This window comes from Coenobita brevimanus, chromosome 46 (genome assembly GCF_032717465.1).
Source record: "Coenobita brevimanus isolate Jiangsu-jjx chromosome 46, ASM3271746v2, whole genome shotgun sequence".
NCBI classification, from domain to species: Eukaryota; Metazoa; Arthropoda; class Malacostraca; order Decapoda; family Coenobitidae; genus Coenobita; species Coenobita brevimanus.
The window spans coordinates 55583514-55605842 of record NC_136999.1 but is presented as its reverse complement, the minus strand read 5'-3'; the positions used below and the strand labels follow the sequence as shown (position 1 = coordinate 55605842).

Below are 22329 nucleotides of genomic sequence, written 5' to 3'. Positions count from 1 at the left end.
AAGTCACCTTCTCTTTCAATAACCATCACCTTACTCTTCTCTACATTTCCTCTCAAGGCACGACGCTCACAGACATCAGCAAAACTCTGCACTAGCCTACCAAGTTCCTGTCCGGTACTTGCAAGCAGCACTGTATCATCAGCATACAACAAATTTGAGATATTCCATCCATCACCATCCATTACCAACGTCATCCCTCTCTCCATTCGTTTCGTTTCGTTTCGTTTTTAAAGGCTCCAACATGCTTCCATGTGTCGGCCTTGGTCACCTAATGGCGGCTCTCCACGCTGCACAATCAATTGCAGCCTCCCTGTTCAGTCCCTTAACCCTGAGGTCACACTTAATGACCTCGTTCCATGTCTTTCTCGGTCTACCCCTCATAACCCCACCCCCAATATTAACACTTCTCACCTTCCTCACCCAATTATCATCCCCCATCCTCTCCACATGTCCAAACCATCTCAATCTACCCCTCCTCATCACAACACCAATACACTCCAGTCCCATCCTACCTCTCAACTCTTCCATCGTAAACCCAGCCCCTCCAGGCCTTGGACGGACTGCACATCCACCTAATCATTGTCATTTCTGTAAGTCTGGGCAGGCGAATATCTTCCTCCTTCACTGCCCAGGTCTCACTACCAAACAGCATTACACTCTTAACACATGCTGCATACAAAGACCCCTTAGCACGTAGGGAGAGTCCTCTCAATGTCAGGAGAGACAAGAGCTCCCTGAACTTCTTCCAACCACTTCTCACCCTAGCCACAGAGCTAGCTCCAGCCCCACCTCCAGCACACAACATGTCTCCCAAATAACAAAACTCTTCCACACACTCAAGAGATTCACGAGCAAGTTCAATCCTTTCACGTCTGATAATCTCCACCTGCTCACTCCGACAAACCGTACACATAAAATCAGCATTACCTCGTAGTCTACCTCTGATACCACTACATCTCTTATGCACCCATTTATCACACACACCGCACAAGATGGAATTACTTCCCACGCCCTTGTGGCAAACTGCACATGGCCACTCTCCCACGTCTTTGACAGTACCGCCACCAACCCTACAGTAGATATCATCACTTTTGTCTTATCTGCATTTACCCTTAAACCCTTATGCCCCATACCATCTCTCCACTTCCTAAACCTTTCCTCCACCTCCCTTTCGTTCTCTGCAATTAACACTAAATCATCAGCATACAACAACTCCAACAGGAGTTCGTTTCTAAATTCACGTGAAAGGGCTTCAAGTACAATGATAAACAACACGGGACTCAAGGCTGACCCCTGATGCATACCAACATTCACGGAAAACTCATCACTCAAATCTCCATTCACTCTTACCTGGGTGTGAACATCCACATACATAGCCATAACCACCCTAACCAGCCACTCCTCCAAGACAAGCTTTCTCATTGCCCACTTCACCACCTCTCTAGGGACTCTGCAAAGGCCTTTTCAAAATCAACAAAAACAAAATAAAGATCTCTTCTCCTACCAATATATTTATCCTGAAGCTGTCGAACAATGAATATAGCATCAGTGGTCCCCCTACCTGGCATAAACCCAAACTGCATTTCATCAATATTCACTCTTTCTCTAATCATACCTTCTAAAACTCTCTCCATTACCTTCATTATCTGATCTAATAGCTTTATACCTCTATAATTTCCTCTTTCCAGGGCACCACCCTTCCCTTTATACACATTAACAATTACACTCTTCAGCCAATCATCTGGGACAACACACTCATAAATAATCCTATTTATCAGGTCAGTGATTAAACTCACCCCTATATCGCCTGAGGCCTTCAACATTTCGGCAGTCAACCCAGACACATCTGCTGCCTTCCCCACCCTCATCCTGCCTATTGCCTCACTCACAGCAGCAGTAACAAACAAAGGCCAAATGCCAGACACTGGATCTGCTGGCTCCAAACCTTCCCTGTCCCAGTCAAACTTCTCATTCAACAGCCGGTTATAATGCTCTCTCCATACATCTTTAATATCCTCACTGTTCACCACTACCCTTCCTTCATCATTCTTCACACACTGCTCACCTATAATATCCCGATTATCCCTCTTCACTTCACCTGCCACCCTAAATATCATATTTTTCCTTTCCCCATGATTTAGGTTATCAAGTAATAGTCTCTGTGACTCAGACTTAGCCCTGTATACCTCTCTTCTAGCCCTATGCTTGGCAGCCAAATATTCCTCTTTGCTACCACCCTTCTTCCATTCCCGGAAAAGCCTTCTTTTCTCCTTAACTGCAGCTTCTACACCCTCATCCCACCACCAAGTTACTTTATGTCTTGGTGGTCCTCTTGTCCAACCGCATGTTACATCAGTAACTCTCAAGAAATTGTTCTTGAGGGCTCTGTACTGTTCATTAACACCTCTATCTACAGCTCCCTGTTCAGCCACCACTCTCCTCAACTCGCTATAGAAGGCATCCCTTACTACTTGGTTTTTCAGCTTCCATATTTTCCTCCTAGGTACATAAGTCCTCTTTTTCATCACTTGTACTTTAAGCACAATATCACAAATCAATAGTTTGTGCTGCTGCACACACTCCTCACTTCCTATAACTTTAACATCCCTCACTAACCTCCTATCGGCCCTCGTAACCAGAAAATAATCTATCTGACTGCTATTTCCCCCAGATTCATACGTAATTAACCTATTGTCTCTTTTCCTAAAATATGTGTTGCACACAATCATGTCCATTGCCTCCCCAAACTCGAGTATCGTTTCCCCTTCTGCATTCCTTAGACCATACACACATCCTCCATGCACTCCTTCATAACCTTGTGCTGCTTCACCTACATGACCATTTAAGTCCCCTCCCAAAATCACTATCTCATCATCCCGCATACCACCCACTACACGTATTAAATCATCCCAAAATCTATCTTTCTCTGCTTCATCCAATCCTGCCTGTGGAGCATATGCCAATATAATCGCAGCTATCTTTCTACCCAACAGAATTTTCACTACCAATATCCTATCGCTTACTCTCAAAACATTCATAACATATTCCACCCATTTCTCCGCAACCATCACACCAACACCTCCATATCCGTCTGTCCCCCCCTGCCAAAACAACTTATAGCAACAGTCCTTCCCAACAATCTTTCTGGCTGATCCACCCCTGTACCGGACTTTCTGCAAACACGCCACATCCACCCACCTCCTACTGAATGCCTCGACGACTTTCCCCGCTCTTCTCCTCAAACTTCCCACGTTCCATGAACCCTCCCTCATCCCCATGGGTGATCTACTGTCCTCAGGCTTGCTTTGAAACTTATTTTGTTTTGTCATCTTCAGTATTAATAAAGGGGGACAGACATGGCACAGGTCCCACTCACTGCACAGTCCCAGGTCCAGGCAATGGATCTGGGACCCTTAGCCCACCAGCTTACCAGTGGCTGTGGTAGTGGCCTCGGGGCACCCTGTCAGGACAGCTGCAGGGACACCCTCAAAGCGCGCCTTGGCACTGCAACTATCCCGCCATTATACACCCACTGATAGGGCAGCCTCCTGGGGCGCTACTCCCAGGTTCGGGCCCCTCTCTACTGGGCGGAAGCAGCAGCCTGGGAACCACAATGCCCTGTACCCTCTAGCACAGGCCCGAGCCCCATCTCGCCCTGGCCCCACGATCTATGCCGGCAGAACCCCTGCCACGCCTCCCCCCAGAAGTCCGCCACTAGGTAGCGGGGGCAAAGTTTTCTGGCCGCATGCCCTTGCTGGCCAACCCCTGTAACGTAGTGAGATACGTTGTGTGAAATGTAAAGTGCATGTGGTGTAGTGTATAGATAGTTGGAGGAAATGTTTGGGAGAGTATGCTGGTCTACTCTCCATGCTATTGTCACACTGAAAAGGTCTGCAAAAGGGGATGGTTAGATAGCTAGTGAAACAGGAGCTCCAGCTCTCCCTATCACCAGCATTCTCATTCCCCTCGGGAGTACTACCCTGTTCGGCTCATGCTACGGGTTAATAATATTTTGAAAGCCTGATGAATGGGAATAGAGAGAGCAGAGCAGCTGTAAACATCCCCCATCTGCTCCAATTCATATTTACCCAATCGTTCCTCCACTTCTCTCTTATATTCTGTCTTTTTCTCATCCTCTTTTAACCTTTCCACTCTCCTTGCATCTACTCCTTCCTCCTGTCCTTCCCATCTTCTCTTTCTCCATTCTACTGGGACCTTGATTTTGACCACCACCAAGTGGTAGTCAGAAAGTCCACTCCCCCAACCTCTATATGCTCTTGCATCCATTACACATCTTTGCATCCTTTCATCCACACACACATAATCATTGCCGTCCTATCATTCAGTTCACCATCCACCCTTCTCATCAATAGCCATGTATACCTGTGGATCATATTGTGCCTGAAGAGGGTATTGGCTATCACCAACCCCCTCCCAGCACAAATGTTCACTAAAGCACTGCCATTCTCATCTATCTCAGCAGGCACACCCCACTCACCAACTACTCCATCCACCTTCACATTCCCTACTTTTCTATTCATATCACCGATCAAAAACACTCTCTCATTCCTTTCAAACTTTTCCATGCACACTTCCACATTTGTCCAGAACTCTTCTCTCACTCTGCTTGCACAATCTTGCACTGGCACATACACGCACACAATCGCCCACATTTATAGTCCAACTTTCAGTCTTACCCACACAATTCTTGAGCCAACTGATCCATACTCTCTTATATTCTCCTTCCATCTGTTACTCACAACAATACACACTCCAACTTTTCCCCTCTCATTCTCACCTACTCCTGCACATATGCCCCTTCCATACTCCCACTCTCTCACCTCTTCATTTAGTTTTAGTTAATCCACATACATCGACTTTTGCACCCTCAAGCACCTGGACAATCTCTCTCTCTTTCACCTCATCATTCGTACCCCTTACATTCCACGTCGCCATCCGGATCACATCTTTTATATGGTCCTTAGTCGTCAACTTTTGGTCGATCCTGGTTCGAGGCTTCTTGTTCATATTTTTAGTTAGTTGTTTTCTGGGAAGGGGCACTAACCCTCCATCAACCCACTTGCTGTCACGTAAGGAACATGTGTCGGTTAGTTATAAGATTACCACCCTGCACTGTAAATGATTTCCTGGTTCACAGGAAATCATTTGGCTTGCCACTCGATGTAGAGCTACCCTACAAACAGGGTATCACTACACTAAGTGGGTGGATGATAGGTATTGGGCAATATTACCCTTCTCTCAGGATACATATCAACACACAGAATGAGATTGGACTTTGAGAATGTGTGTGAATGCGGATGATGGGCAGACCAAGGATAAGGTGAAGAGATGGGATGAAATGGTGTATGAATGAGGGTGGTGTGAGTTGGAGACAGGGCAGCTTCATGGTGGACAGGGTGACAAGGAGGTAATCTGCTCGTGGTCACCAAGACATCTGGCTGTAAATATAAACAGTTTCCTAACATAGGATAAATGTGCATGCTGTATGTGGATCAAGGGTTCCTACCTTAGACTCTTCTTCCTGTTGTCAAAATCTTCATCTTGGTCCCTCAAGTTAATGTTCCGTCCTTCAGTGATACTGTCCACTAAACTAAAATCCATGGAAATTTCAAGAGTTGCTTTTCCTGCTGCTGCACTCTCCTTGCCTCCAACTCCCGGTCCGCCCCGGCCCTCAGCAGCCACCCGACTTGCCAACAAGTCCAGCATCTGCAGTACCATCTGCCAAAGGAACTCAACCTGCACCAATACAATGGCACATCAGTATTTAAATTGATACAACATTACCTGGGGGGGGGGGGGGAAGGGGGGGAAGGTTAGGATGATGATGAGGATACACAAACCTAGACAGTATATCTTCAGAACAGTCCATACAGCATTACAACATAACTTCAGTACAAAGTTCACTGGATAGTCTATCTATCTATCTATTGCCAGACGCCTCAATCCCGTTTGGGGTGGCCATAAACAAATCACCTCCAAGTCACCCTGTCCCCCGCCATCTCACTGCCCTGCTCCCAACTCACCCCCCCCCTCTCTCATATACCTCTCCACCCCATCCCTCCATCTCATCCTCGGCCTCCCCCTCCCTCTTCCCCCCTCCACCTCACTCACATACACTCTCTTCGTCAGTCTTTCACCCTCCATCCTCTCCACATGGCCAAACCACCTCAGTGTGTTCCTCATAACGCTTCCTATCACATCCATATCCACACCACAACGCTCCTTTATATCCTCATTCGTCAGCCTGTCTCTCCATGTGACTCCACAGGCTCCTCTTAAATAACTCATTTCCACTGCTCTCACTCTTGACTTGTGTTCTTCCAACAATGTCCAAGCTTCACTTCCATATGTTAGAGTTGGTATCACAATACTGTCATGTAGTAACTTTTTCACTTCCATGCTCACTTCCCTGTTTCTTATCACTGCTTTCAAAGAACCAGCAACCTTTCTTCCCTGCTGTACCCTTTCATGCACTTCACCCTCCAAACCTCCATCCTTACTCATCACACTACCCAAGTACTTAAACATACTCACATTTTCCAATTCCTCACCATCCAACCTCGCTGTACATTCACTGACTTCACCTCTCTCAAAGACCATCACTTTACTCTTCCCTACATTCACCTTTAAATTCTGTTTCTTACACACTCTCCCAAACTCATCCACCAAGCCTTGCAGCTCCCCTTCGTCTTCACTCAACAACACAGTATCATCTGCAAACAACAGTACAGGGAGTTTCCAAACACTATCCTCTCTCACCAGGGCCACTCCAACATCCACTACCCTACCTTGTACCTCTTTTAGTATAAGTCTTAATCTGTGTGCATTAAGGTTCCTGGAAAATTATCACAGAAGAGTGCATCCAAATTAACCCTTCCCAGGTGGTATGGTTCCATCCAGTATTCATCCACATAAACAACTCTCAGTGCCTAACAAATACCACAGTTTGCTTCAACTTATTATTTACACTTTTTTTTTTTCTTTACATGATTACCCTCGTATATACAGTAATCTCTCAAGTACCCGAAGTAATTCAGCTAACCCCCATTGGATATTGCATCAGTCTCCCAGTCGACAGTTCAATTGGTGTTGAACCGGATGATGTGTCACTACCCTATGCCATCCGTCTCGACCTTCTATCCTAAAAACTTTCCTATAATATTACTCATGAGTAAAAGATTTAAATTAAGCATAAAATAAAATACAGACCTGATACAGTAGACATACTGTAGTACAGTAATACTGGGGCTAATACAATCATAATCACACTGTACCCACCTAGTGTTGGCACTGATGGAGGGTAAAGTAGTACACTATGCAGTACAGTGAATTTAATTCCATCTGATCTAGTGGCAAATGGCTCTCACAAAGATTACTCTAGCACGGGGAGGCCACAGGCTAAGTCACAGCACTGGGGGGTAGCTACCACGTGGGTCACAAATGAACAATGCACAGATTCATCCTTACCATATGTATTCAACAGGAGAGAATGAGAGACTGGCAATAGGCTTGGCGCATCAAGTGGGGCGCTCCCACAATGCACTGTGATTGGCTGGCGTGTGGCAGGGTTTGCCCGTGCACTAATTGGGCCCTGTGTCTGAGCCGGATGATACACATTACCACCAAAAGTGCATTGTACTGCCGTGCTTCCTGTTTCTGAGCTGGGTACTGCCTAATTTTGCCGGATGTTGTATTAATACAGCCAAGTAAAATGCGCCGGATAATGCGTGAGGACAGATATTGTGACGGTGGATAAATGAGCTATTACTGTAGACTGTATTCAGTATACCTGACTTCCAATCCTCTGGGACTCTACCTTCATCCCAGGCCAATCTGCACATCTTCCACATCCATTCCGCTATATTTCTTCCCCATGCTTCAGCATTTCACCACACACTCCATCCATTCCTGGGGTTTTCCCCATTTTAACTTTCTTCATTGATTACATTACTTCTATCCTACTCATTTCTTCCTCTCCTCTCACCTCCCTTGTTTTCCCAGCCATTCCCCAGCCACTTATCCTTGCACCACTTTCATTCTCTAAGTTTAACAGTTCCTGAAAGTGTTCTCTCCATCTGCTCACTTTTCCTCCCTTCTCCACTAGCAATCTACCACTTTTATTTTTCACTCCCCAACTAACTTCTTTATCATCATCATCCGGACCTCCCTTCCCACCCATGGGCAGGGTGAGGAGTAGCAATGTCCAGACAGCACAAACTTGCCCAATCCAAATAGGCCACACTTCCATTCACTCATCATTCAAGCTACCGGAAACCTGGCTCTACCGGATACGCCAAAAACATACACCACATTCTGCAGCTTCACACAAACGTATCCGACTGAGTCAATCCGGACGCTGCCACATTAAAATGGGGTGCCAAATCACCGATCTTGCACTTTTCCTCACAACATTTATCCAGCCAGCTCGATCTTTTGTCAGGTCCCTTGCCTCGCCGACTTCCAAACCTCTCTTCCTCAGACCCTCATCCACCATATCTCTACCTTCTCCTTGGCCTACCTCGCCCCCTCCCTCCTTCAAATTCACTCAGATATACCTTTTACACCACTCTATTGTTATCCATTCCTTCCACATGACCATACCATATGAGTACACTCTCTTCGATCCTCGTGTCCACCGACTTCCTCACTCAACATCTTTCATGAATCACAATATTTCGCATCCTATCCACCCTCTGTACTCCACATATATTCCTCAGCAGTCCCATCTCCACTGCTCTTACTACTGACTTTTCATTTTCATGCCACACCATAGTCTCACATCCACATGTTAAAGCTGGCACTAACACTCCTTCATGTAAGCCTCGTGCAGCTGCAACACCAGCCTCTGTCTCTTCTCAAGACCTTCATTGCACCAGCTACTTTTCTTCCTTGTGTCACTTTACTTTCAACTTCTTTTACACATTTTCCTCTCTTTCCTATTACTGTACCCAGGTATTTGAACTCTCTCACCAATTCCAGTCTCTCTCTCCAGTCACTGTAACATTGCACTGGGAGTCACCTTCTCTCTCAATAAACATCACTTTACTCTTCTCTACATTTATTTTCAAGGCATGATGCTCACAGACATCAGCAAATCTCTGCACTAGCCTACCAAGTTCTTGTCTGGTACTTGCAAGCAGCACTGCATCATCAGCATACAACAAATTTGAAATATTCCATCCATCACCATTCATTACCAACGCCATCCCTCTCTCCATTACTCGTGTTTTTACTTCTCTCATCACCCCATCCATATATACGAGGTGCTACCCAAAAGTTCCAGTAACTTGAACAGAGGGAGCCAACCATTTGCAGTTTTGCCTTTTGCCACAAGGAGTCAGCAGCATCCCCTGTGCATCAGCGTGGCCCCAGCCGTGTCTGTGAGCAGACGTGTTGTTGAGCTACGCTTGCTATTGTAACGTGGTGTGTAGGTGGTATGGCGGGTTTGCAATGGCAGACCTCACAGAACAAAGAACCTGCATCAAGTTCTGCTTCATGATCAACATGACAGCTGCAGAAACTCACCGGGTGCTTCAGCAAGCCTTTGGTGACAATGCTATGTACCAAAGCAGTCATCGTAATGGAAGTATCCCAATTCACCGAGGCTAAAGAAAAGCACGTCAAGTTCACAGCAATGTCAAGTTTATGTTGATCATTTTCTTCAATACCCAAGGGATTATTCGCAAGGAATTCATCCCACACGGTCAATCTGTCAGTGGGAAGTTTTACGGTGAAATATTGCAGTGTCTGAGGGAGAACATCCACCGCAAACGTCCAGAACAGTGGAAGAACAAGGACTGGGTCCTGCATCATGACAACACCCGCACCCACACATCAATTGTTGTCTGGTAGTTCCTGGCCTCCACTAACACGGTAATCATTCTCCACCCGCCCTATTTGCCTGATCTTGCCCCCTTAGACTTTTTCCTGTTTCCCAAGCTGAAATTATGATTGAAAGGGCGTCGATTTGACTCGACTGAGGAGATCCAGACAGAATAGCAGGAGGTGCTCGAGACCATCACGCCTGACGCCTTCCAGGGATGCATGGACTCGTGGAAAAAATGCTGGGACCACTGTATACATGCCCTAAGGGACTACTTCAAAGGCAACAGTGAGAATTAGGAGGTAAGGTAACTTAATTTCCTACAATATCATAATCACTACAACTTTTGGGTAGCACCTTGTATACTGAACAACAATGGGGACATCACACAAACCTTGTCGAACGCCCACACCGATCATGAACCATTCACTTAGATGCCCATTAAGGGTCACACATGCTTCACTACCATCATAAAAACCCCTGACAGCACCTAGCAGCTTACCATCTACACTGTACATGCACAGAACTTTCTACAATCCTTCTTTGTCTACTTTGTCATGCTTTTTTCAGATCTACGAATGCCATAAACACCCTATGGTCCTTCTCACCCTGTATTACTCTCTTTACCTCTTTCCAGAACATTTTCTTTCATTCCCTCCACTTTACACTCAAATTCCTTCCAAATTCCTCATCCACTCTCTTCGTACTCTATCTTACTAATCTTTTCACCTCTCACTTCCTCTCTACATATAACCCTCTCGTCTGCCTCTCAACTTCCTCCATGCCACTGCTTTCCATCTACTAACTTTTGCACCACAGCTTGTCTCATGTCTTTCATTAATTCACTCAGTATGAGACCATTCCTAAACAAATAAAATATTTGATACTAGCTAGATTAAATACAATGGACTCTCCTAAACTGTGCGATCCTAAATGGCAGATTCATAATACAGTACGTGGCAACATCATGCAGCACTTTGCAATATCAATAACTTGTGGAAATTACATGAAATTAGTGAATGCAGCCTCAAGGGTGACACTCTTCCAATGCCTCGTGTTATACATGCCAACATTACCTCAAGATCGCGCATCTAGCCGGGGGTAAACCGATCGTTGTCAAGCAAGGTAATTATTCAACAAATCATATTCAAGCATAGCACCTACTGTCTACCAATCACAATGCTTCAAGGGGGCACGTGTTTGATGCCCCGACGCTTGGCTCAGTGCATTGTCTCCACCCCCGTTGTTAACGTGTGGTTCCAGTGTGGTGAGGACCCCTCACCCCCCACTTCATCTGCCTGCCAAGTGTTACCATGGCCAATTGTAACCCTCCTAAGCCAACAACTTCTTTGATGAATGGAAAGAAGTCAACATTAACTTACACCCAAAAGTTAGATGTAATAAGGAGGATTGATGGCAGTGAGAATACAGCCACAGTTGTCTATCATTACCAATTCAATCAACATAGTACTGTATTTCCCCTATGATAAGCATTTTTCCCCCAAAAAATGCACTAAAAAATCACCCTGCATCTTAGCACTTGAAGATCAAGTTGTAGAAAGGAGTCTGCCAACCCTCAAGACCTCCAGCTACCAGATAAAGGCACTCATGAATCCCAGTCACAAGATGAAAGCACTCACGAACCCCAGTCACAAGATACAAAGCACTCACTACAGTCATCGAAGCAGACGACGTCATCAATCTTGTCTGCACAGTCACTCGGCTGACAAAACCCTCCATGAACAAACAGAATGGCATCAAAGCAGACAGGCATACAATATTCATTTCAAGTTACTAGTAATAGAGTATGCTAAACAACAAGGCAACAGGGCAGCTGACAGGCAGTCAAACCATGACTGGAGAAGGTCTGATCAGCAACAGGGCAGCTGACAGGCAGTATGGATCACCACCCACGGAAAAAATTATTTGAGAATGGACGTCGCAGGAGGAGGAATTAAGAAAACGGGGATGTGAAAACATGGACTACGAAATATCATCACCATCACCATCATCATCATCCGGACCTCCTTTCTCACCCTAGGGCGGAGTGAGGAGTAGCAATGTCCAGACTGCCCAAATCTGCCCAATCCAATGGGCCACGCTTCCATTCGCTCACCACTCAAGCCCCTGGAATCCTGGCTCTATCTGATATGCCAAAAACATTCAACATGTACTGTAGCTTCACATAAACGTATCTGACAGGAGTCAATCAATACAAGCAAGCAAAATTCCAACAACTAGAGGAAGTCATAAAAACCTGGGTAGTCAACCAACAAAATAGGGGATATGTTGTATCAACAAAGATGATAATGACGAGACAGACTGGCTGCAGAATGAAATATATACTGGCTAATGAGTTTACTGGATCCTCGTCTTAGTGCTACCATTTTATGAAACATCACAATTTGATTATGAATGAAGGCCCAGACTGCACAAAGGTTGCCTGAGGAGTATGAGGATAAAATCCTAGAGTTCCACAGATATGTTATCAGTGCCAGGAAAGATATGAAATGGGATAGAGAGGGAATATGGATAAAGTGCCACTAACTCTTGATGCACCATCAAACAGAAGCATTGAAAGTAAAGGAGCAAAGACAGTAACAGTAAAAACAACAGGTCATGAAAAAACTCACTTTACTGTTGTTTTGGCCTGCTGCTCAGATGGCAAGGAATGTCCACCATTAATTATCTTCAAATGAAAAACTATGCCCAAGGGAAAAATCTCAGCCGATGTTCTAATTCACGTTCATCCTAAAGGATGTATGGATGAAGGCGGTGTCAAACCATGACTGGAGAAGGTCTGATCACAGTGTCCTGGTGGTTTGCTTACAAGAGCAGTGTTATTAGTGTGGGATCAGTCTAGAGCCCACAAAACTGAAGCCACAAAGAAAAAACTCCAGCAATTAAAAACTACACCAGCAGTCATCCCAAGCTACAAACACTGGACATTTCCATCAACAAGACATTTAAAGGTTTTATGCATGAGGAGTGGAGCAAGTGGATGGCTGCTGGAAATCATGACTTAACACTGACAGGATGACTCAAGAGACCCTCTATTACACAGGTCTGTGAATGGGTGAAAACATCATGGGCTGTTGTATGAGAAAATATAGCCAAAGCACTCAAAAAATGAGGAATAAGCAATGCAATGGATGGAACCAAGGATGACCTTCTCTATGAAGACAGTGATGATGCAGCAGATGACCCAGAATCAAGTGGTGACAGTGATGGTGGTGCATACAGTGACAGAAGTGATGATCAACAGCATTAGTGTCGAGAATGGGGAAGACAGCGGCAACACTGAATTCTCAGGATTTGAAGATGAATGAATGTCAGAAAAAAGTTATTTTTTATACTGGTTGCTTGTGCAGTACAGTATTCTTTTATTTTCCTATTGTTACTGGTATCTTTTATAAAATAAATATAGTAACTGGCGACTGGTTGTATGGTACAATAAAATGGAAACTAGCAACATGTACTAATATACAGTAGTCCTTCATTTATCTGGATGGTCAGTATCCGGATGTGTTCATTATCCAGACGCTGGACCTTGGCTCTATTAACCACTATCCAAATTCATTTGCTATTATTCGGATGTAAAAGTCACCGCAAACTTCAGCCAGTCAGCCAACATGTTCAAACATTCAGTAATGGGGCTGCTGGGCTAAAGCCATGAGTGGGAAGTAGTCTATAACCCACAACCAGAGCTTAAATATCTGCCCCTGTAGTGAATGGTCAAAGCCACGCACTCATCCGATCACTCCCAATCAACCTCCAGCACCCAAGTTATACGACTGTAACCCGCAAGTGGTGTCAAAACATCCATACGCATACCCACCGAATGTCTAATGTAGCCTGGCCACGGGACTACGTCTTTCCCAGCTGCCATCACCATCAAACACAAACCACAAGTACATGTTCAGTGACAGCAGCCATCCGCCTCTCTGCTGAATGTCCAGTGTCACACGGCCACCGGGCTAAGTCTTTCCCAACTGCCACCACCATCAAACACAGACCACAAGCCATGAGTACATGTTCGGTGACAGCTGCCATCTGCTTCTCTACCAAATGTTGAAAGTCCCTCGGTCACAAGTATACATGCAATAAAAGCACCCGTCCACCTGTTGACAGAAGGGGGAGAATCCTGCCCACAGCCTCGTGTCTCCCCTCCTCCCGTCCCTCCTCCATACCCTCCCGGCTCCCCCCTTCACTCCCTCAGTCCCTACCCTCCTCTATGGTGAAAACACTGACTCATGAGTTTTCACAGTTTTTTGTGATTTATTCAACTACTACTGGTTGCATCAAAATTCTGCGAAATCCACAGGAAAGCTCATGAAATTCTGCATCTAGACATATGCTTAACTCTCAGAAGGTGCCGGCAAACTTTTGCACTAGGCTGGTGGGAAGATACGTGATGGTATGTTTTACTCCTGAAAACTTTATTCTCACTGCATTTCTGTACTTTTACTTATCAGTTTTATGTGTTTTTATTAGCTTAACCTATAATATAAACATCAGTGAAGATGATGGTGTACAATTTATACCAACATAACCGATTTCCGGTGGCATATTTGGCCGTGGATTTTTTTTTGAGCCCCAGGACCAATCACTTGTCACAGATAACTGATTATCAAACCATCTTCAGGTTTTTTGTGGAATTTTGTTGGTTATGCACTGTTTTCTTGATGTTTAGCATTAATATGGATAATCCTGTGTGTGCGCTGACATCTCAATATGGCAGAATGACCGGAAAACAGTGCCAAAATTAGGAGGGGTACTGTACACCCCCCAAAAAAGTATTGGCACTCCATCAGCACGTATCATTCAGAAACATGGATGGAGCATTGTGATATATAGGGCATCCTGTAATTATTAGTGCAAATATTATCTTTGGGAATTATCAGAACTCATAACTGCAAAAAGCTTCACTTACTGGGTTTTGAAGCACCACATTTAAGCACCACATTTATAGACTCATGTGTGTCAGCAGAAGTTGCTCATTTTCACAACCATTGTACCTGAAGGAGCCGATACTTTTTTGGGAGGGTGTACAGTACATACAGTTGTGAAGGGATACGGTGTTTTTTTGCATGGTTTTCCTGGTGTTTAGCATTACTTTGGATATTATTGTGTGTGTTTTGATGTCTAAATATGGCAGACTGACCTGAAAAAAGGGCCAAAATTAGAAGGGGTACTGTACATACAGTAGTGTATATGTAGGGTGTTTTTTTTTATTTTCAGTGTTTTTATTTGCTTTGTTTTCTTGGTGTTTAGCATTACTTTGGATATTCCTTTGTGTGTTTTAATGTCTAAATATAGCAGAATGACCCCAAAACACTGCCAAATTAAGCACAGGTACTGTACACAAATAGGTTAGGTATAGGTTGGGGGTTGGGTATAAGTAGGGTCTGAGTATGGTAGTGGAATAGTGTTCATTATCCGGATGTTGCCAATACCCGGACATGCCTTTGGCTCTATTATGTCCGGATAAATGAGGGATTACTGTATTGGTATTGTGTAATAAAGCAATATTACGATAATGACTGTTGGCTGAACTGAGTGAATTCTGTTGGGGTTGTGGGTTGTAAAAGTTGGTTCAAACTACGGAAACATAAAAACATCAGCTAATGAGAGCTGGATGCAAACATGCTGTCACCAGTGTGTTTACATGCCTTGTTGCTGATGTGATGAGGTATAAAATTGTGCTGAGCTAGGTATATCTAATTACTAATTACCACAAATATTTGATAACAGGTCCAATATATGATAATTAGTTGCGACAGAAAGAAAAATGACACTACACAGTCGGTGCCTTATAGCTAGTATGGTAAGATATTAAATCCTCAAATATTCCCCCCACCCAAAAAAAATAACTAGCGTATTATACGGTGCTTCTAGCACTTGTAGCGTCTTAACATAAGGGAAATATGGTAATTCTTTACCAAATAGGCACGACAATTCCACCTATACTGAAACAAACTCACAATCTCAAGTTAAGTAATTTTGGTACATATACAACGCAGATAGTTAACTAACCTAATTGTTGAATTGTGACTGCAAGATGTGGGTGGCAAGAAACAAAATACAATACTGTACACCTATTTTGGGGTATTCAAAGAAGTGGGCAGGTCATATGCAGCTGTGTTTACCGATGATCTCTCCAACTGGCCATGTTGTTTACAATCACTGCTCCAACTGGATGCGTCAGTGCATCATCATGATCATCATCATCCGGACCTTCTTTCCCACCCAAGGGCAGGGTGAGGGGTAGCAATGTCCAGACAGCACAAACTTGCCCAGTCCAAATAGGCCACACTTCCATTTACTCATCATTCAAGCCCCTGGAATCCTGGCTATACCGAATATGGCAAAAAACATTCACGACATTCTGCAGCTTCTCACAAACATATCCAGTCAGTGTATCACGCATTCTAAATCCTCAATTATAGCTCTCAAGGGTAAGTTTATAAAAATGCCCAGTAACTGTGGTAATTCAAGAACAAGAACAAGTAACCTATGAAAGACTCATTTCAACAGAAAATACAGAAAGGCCATGCCCATTTGGTAAAGAATTAATTTCAAGGATTCAACAACTCTTACGATGACACAGAGGCTGCTGAGGATGACGAGAACACCCCTTCTGTTGTTTCCACACTGGACTTTGAGGGGTTCCTGAGGGAGGCTGATGAGAAGGAAGTGGCACAGAGGCAGCAGCATGAGGCAACAGCACACTTGCTTCATGCTGAGAGGTCATAGTCTGCCTCAAGCCTTGGACCCCCCCCCCCATCCATTCAAGCAGTGTTGTCAATCACGGTCAGGTAAGAATATTACAATACTGTTCATTCCCATTAAATATGCTATACTGAATTGTTTTCCAGGATGTTAGTATTCACTGGTGACCAGTTTGATGTAGGTTTGGGGTTAAGGGGGACAACTTTTCCAAGATGACTGACCCATGAGTAATTTTCCCCATAAAATTAGTTATTTCTATCTATCTATCTATAGCCAGACGCCCTAATCCAGCAAAGGGTGGCTGCAGACAAAACGCCTCCAAGTCGCTCTGTTACCCACCATTTGACTACCCTCCCCCCACCTCACATACCTCTCAACTCCATCCCCCCATCTCATCCTCGGTCTATCCCTCCCTCCCTCCCTCCACCTCACCTACATACACCCTCTTAGTCAGTCTTTCATTCTGCATTCTCTCCACATGTCCAAACCACCTCAGTGTATTTCTCCTAATCTTCTCAACCACATCCACATCCACCCCACAACGTTCCTTCACTTCTTCATTCTAACTTGCGGAATTCTCAAATCGTGGCATGTGCTCAGTCTCATAAAGCTGTGATTTAGGAAAGTCATTATCATCACCATCTAATCCTATGTTGCCCCATGAAGAGCATAGGAGCCCAGGGCTAAGCAAGTTGGTCCTTACATTTAAAATGAAGGTGGCCAGCCTCACTCATTCCCGAGTGGCATTACATGAGTAATAAACCCCAACCACTTCCTGGATATAAACCTGCACTGGCTCAATCCAACTGAAGCACCTTAATTACCTACTAAACCACCAGGTGCCATAATTTGGTTATATGGCTACAACCCAGTGTAGTAAATGGTTTCTTGGTGCACAGGAAACCATTTGGCTTGTCACTCAGTGTACAGTCACCCATAGGCAGAAGGAAGAGGAAAAGTAAATGGTTTCTTGGTGCACAGGAAACCATATGGCTTGTCACTCAGTGTACAGTCACCCATAGGCAGAAGGAAGAGGAAAGAATGAAGGAAAGAAAGACAGAAGAAGGAGCGCTGAGTCACCTGTAGGCAGAAGGAAGAGCAATGCAGGAAGTAAAGACAGACAAGAGGAAGAAAGGAAAAAATGAAGGAAGAGAGGAAAGGGCAGTCACCCGACAGCAGCACTACATTAAGTGAGTGGATGGTGAGTGTGTTGAGTCACCCATAGGCAGAAGGAAGAGCAATGCATGAAGTAAAGAAAGACAGAAGAGGAAGGAAGGAAAAAATGAAGGATGTGAGGAAAGGGCAGTCACCCAACAGCATAACACTGAGTGAGTGGATGGTGAGCGCCCCCACCCACGGAGAGTCTACTGTAAATAAAGTCACTGGATTCAGAGGGTTAATATGAACTTGTGACAAACCTTTTTGCTGTAGACTGTGGCAGAACCCTGGATCAACATGGCTGCCTGAGCAAAGTTCATCACAGTTTCACCACCATTGAAGGTTATTTGTACTTCACTCAGCTCCTCCAAATACTCCTCCAGGTACTGAAATCACAAAGTACTTAAAGTTTAATAGCCTGAAGAAAGTGACAATGCTAGCAGTAAAGAATGTTGTGGTGGGTCATTCCATTGTGAGAAACGTTACATTCAGAGACAAGTTACTGATCTACGCTCACTTGTATTTTCATATGTAGGCAATAAAAATAAATGCTGTTTGCAAGGTATATTACCAACACCTCACACTACATTACACCATAATCAGATTATTCATATGTCTTTATTCTGATTTTATATAAATTTTTTAAAGTGGCATGAGAAATGTTACTGCGATGCCACCCCACCTTTTACTTTGCACGAGTATTTTCAATAACTCTGTGATTTTGCTGGTTCAGTCAAGAAGTGCTTTATATCAGTAATATGTCAATGTATGAGGATCATAACCATACCCAGCATATTCTATTTCTCCTAAGAATTTTGCTACTGTTAAGGAAAATGTGACCGTGAGACACGTTACAAGAAAAATGAGAAACGTTACTTGTGCGATTTATGATTCTCATATAATTACCAAATCATCTTTTATGAAGGTTACAGTAGTTGTATCACAAAACAATGGAAATCATGTATTAATGTGAAACACATGATAAACTAATCAAAATATGATTCTTGTAAAGCAGGGTTGGGGGTGATGTAGTGGAAAAGAACAATGTAATTTCGAATATTATGACCATAAATTACCTTATAACATGTAGGTAACCCTACAGCCAGTAACTGATGTGAAAGTTACATAAGCTTACCTGCATATCACATCAGTGATATAAACAACACAAAAATTAAAGGTCAACTACTTGCTCATCGAAGATGGAAAATTCATCCTTGTAGACTAATTAATTGAGGAAGGAAAGTTCACCCCTTCGAATGTGTGTGTCATTCTTGACACATGAGGAGTTGGCAATACCTGCACAACCATATCCTCTGAGATCTCGTCTCTGTCCTGGTTGTCAGGAAAATGAAAATGGCTATCACCCATTCTGTCAGTGCCTCTCTTTCTTAACCCCTTAACCGCAGAGCGTCACTTTCGTGACACTTGGGAGCAAGGGATCATACCGCGGGGCGTCACTTTTGTGATTCTGTGTTATACTGAATTCGCCCGGGCTTTCAAGTGGTGGTTTGTATCATCTATCAGTACAGGTACTGCCAATGTCCAACACTAGTCAGCACTCCTAATCTCATCTGTACTCCCATCCATTGTTGACAATTTAGCCATTTCTCCCCGTTCTTGACTCCCCTCCCTACCTCCCCTCCATTACCCTATCCTCTCGCCTGCCCGGCCGTGATATGCTAAGTAAATCTTCCCTGGAATTTTTCACTGATTTCATCCATTGAAATAAGTCCTATGCCCTAATTGTATACCAAATAATATATACAAGAAAGAAATAAGGTAAGTGAGAGTGCCATACACCTAGAATTGGCTAATTATCACCTGACAACACCTCACGTGCACTCGTTCGCTAATTTTCGCTATTTATTTCCCCTTGAAATATGCCGTATAATCTATTTTCGTAATAAAAATATACATAAGAAACAAAGGGAGAAGCCTATGTGATATTTAAATTCACCTGGAACTACCTAATTATTGCAGGCCACCACACTGTATTCTATGCTAAGTAAATCTTCCCTGGAATTTTCCACTGATTTCATCCATTGAAATAAGCCCTATGCCTTATTCTTATACCAAATAATATATACCAAAAAGAAATAAGGTAAGTGATAGTCCCATACACCTGGAATTGGCTAATTATCACCTGACAACACCTCATGTGCACTCGTTCGCTAATTTTCGCTGTTTATTTCCCCTTGAAATATGCCGTATAATCTATTTTCATAATAAGTATACATATAAGGAGGGAAGGGAGAAGCCTAAGTGATATTTACATTCACCTGGAACTACCTAATTTATTATGTATTGTCTTGGTTTCCTGCCAATCATTTCATTGCTATATATTAGTAGGTCTCACAAGGCTGAAGTTTGTAGTATTGCACTCACCCTAGCCAGGCGGCAGGAGGCCACCACTATCAGTTCACTGTCGTCTTTGATGGTGAAAGTACGTCTGATTCGCTCTTGCTAATTTCCGCCGCTTTTTACCCCCATGCAAAGGGCCCTGTGACTTTTACCCCCTACTAAACGTCGTGTGGAAAGAGGTAAAGGGCTGACAATTGATAAAGAGTGACTACGATCTTTCTATTGAGTAAAACAGTGCAAGTGGAATTGTAAATAATGTGTAAACAGCAAGTGAAAGCAATGACTGTAAGTATAAGTGAACAGTGGAAAATAGTTTTATAAGTTACTTCAAGTGACAGTGCATAACACAGTGTAAATAAAATAGAAATGTAAATAATGTAAATAAAATAGAGAACATAAATAGAAATGTAAATGAGTAGTACTGTATTATAAGAATACGAGTATACAGTATACACTAGGAGTAATGAAAGTGAAAGTTTCACTCTAACATGTATGAATACTATGAGTTATGAGAGTGAAGGTGAAAGTGACATTCACTCTCAATGCTAGTATACAGGACGAGAAAGTGAATGCTACGTATTTTACTGAAAGAAATTGAATGCCTACAGTGACAATAAACTACTATTACTGAAGGAAACTTATGGATAAAGACTGTAGATATATATAAGTGTTATATAGTAATAGAAATATAAACTGTGAGTGTTTTTATGAATACTGTAATAAATGACAGAACACCAGCGGCGAACTAGCGCAAGTGGGAAGGTCATACGCCCTCGTAATTTTCATTGCTTTCACAGTGTTTTTTTTTTTTTGGGAGTATGGATTCCAAACTATTTGAGAATCATAGAATAGTGTTTCTAGTGATAATATCAGGCTGTGGTAATCATATTACGGGTTGTCGGGAAGTGTAAAGTGGAGACTTCGTTACCCAAGTCTCCGCAAGACCTACGGTACTCGACGAAGGCTCAACAAACACCCCAGGAGAAAGCTGAAGGTATGTGCCATAAGCATATGTGATTTTAATATTCTAGGACTAATAACTGATTTTTGGCAAATATTTTTAGGGAGTCTCTCGGAGCGCGAATATGCCCGCGGGAGCCTCAAGAAAAAGCAAAACAAGCCCGCGGTTAAAGGGTTAAATAATTAACTTCGAACATGCCTGGCTCCGGAGCTGATTCTACCACTGCAACACAATGCTTCGACAACTTGTTGGTAGTGTAATGAACTAGTATATAGTTACCTGTGGATGGTTTTTGTGTTGACTCAATATCAGTAGTACTCTGTAACTCAGGCTGGGACACGAATGACTCCGATATTTCTGCAAGAGATGGTGTACTTTCCCTATCACTGCTAGTACTGGAGTCAGATTGTGGGTCATAGCCAGTCTCCTGAAGATAGCACTGCTTAAAAGGTGATTGGTCTGCAGTCAAATGATACAGTGCTACTTTAAAGTGGCCAAGAGATCTTACTGACCTGCATTGTTGAATGGATTTTGTTGCCTTACAGTTTTTCCAGATCTCTACATATTTTGACATCTGTGTTTATATGTTCAGTAGACACATACATTAGTTCAGTTTTATCTGTTATTTGTTCAGCCTCCTCATAAAAGTCTACAGCAGACCTTACTGTACAGCGACCTTGCAAAACTCGCCTGAAGACATACCATTTTAGTAAAGCCCCAATCCCATCATGAGGGCCCTTGCTATGATGACTTTCTTGAAAGTTCCATTCAACAGTGCAGTTGCGGATGTCTTTGTAAAAGGTTAGGGCTGTCATCGAATACCTATTCTTGAAGTGGGCTGCTGCCCCATCAGTCCACAATGATACACGTGTAAAATAAATACCAGCAGAATTCAAATACTCAGCTGGAGTCATTGGAGACATGATGGTAAAGCATGCTCACCAAGTACTAGGCAAAATCAATTTACTGTCTGGAAAGAATAAAACCTTTCAGGTAACATACTAAATTACAAACACAGGGATTCTATCACTGGACTTCAGTGCAGGTACAGTACTTTGATTTTTTGTTCAAAGGTGTGCGTGAGAAACGTTACATCATTTTCTGGTAACGTTCCTCACAGTGGGCATGTAACGTGTGACGGACCATATGGCTTACCAGAGTTTGTTTCAAAGTATCCCAGTGTTACATTATTAAGGCCTTGGGATGCCTATTTATAATATAAAGTTATGTTGGTATTCTCCAGTTTGTTAGCTGTGTACGAGAAAAATGGGAA

The 22329-nt window shown here is 43.4% G+C and overlaps 1 protein-coding gene across 1 annotated transcript in view; it reads right to left on the bottom strand.

Annotated features, from left to right (window-relative positions):
* The window catches only part of Cap-H2 (Chromosome associated protein H2), a 120492-nt gene that overhangs the window by 92409 nt on the left and 5754 nt on the right, over positions 1 to 22329 (bottom strand). The window contains exons 2-3 of the mRNA XM_080271590.1: positions 17995 to 18120; positions 5528 to 5757 (exon numbers count right to left, since the gene is read on the bottom strand). Coding sequence (XP_080127716.1) covers positions 5528 to 5757; positions 17995 to 18120 — 356 coding nt within the window. The remainder of the gene's footprint in view (positions 1 to 5527; positions 5758 to 17994; positions 18121 to 22329) is intronic.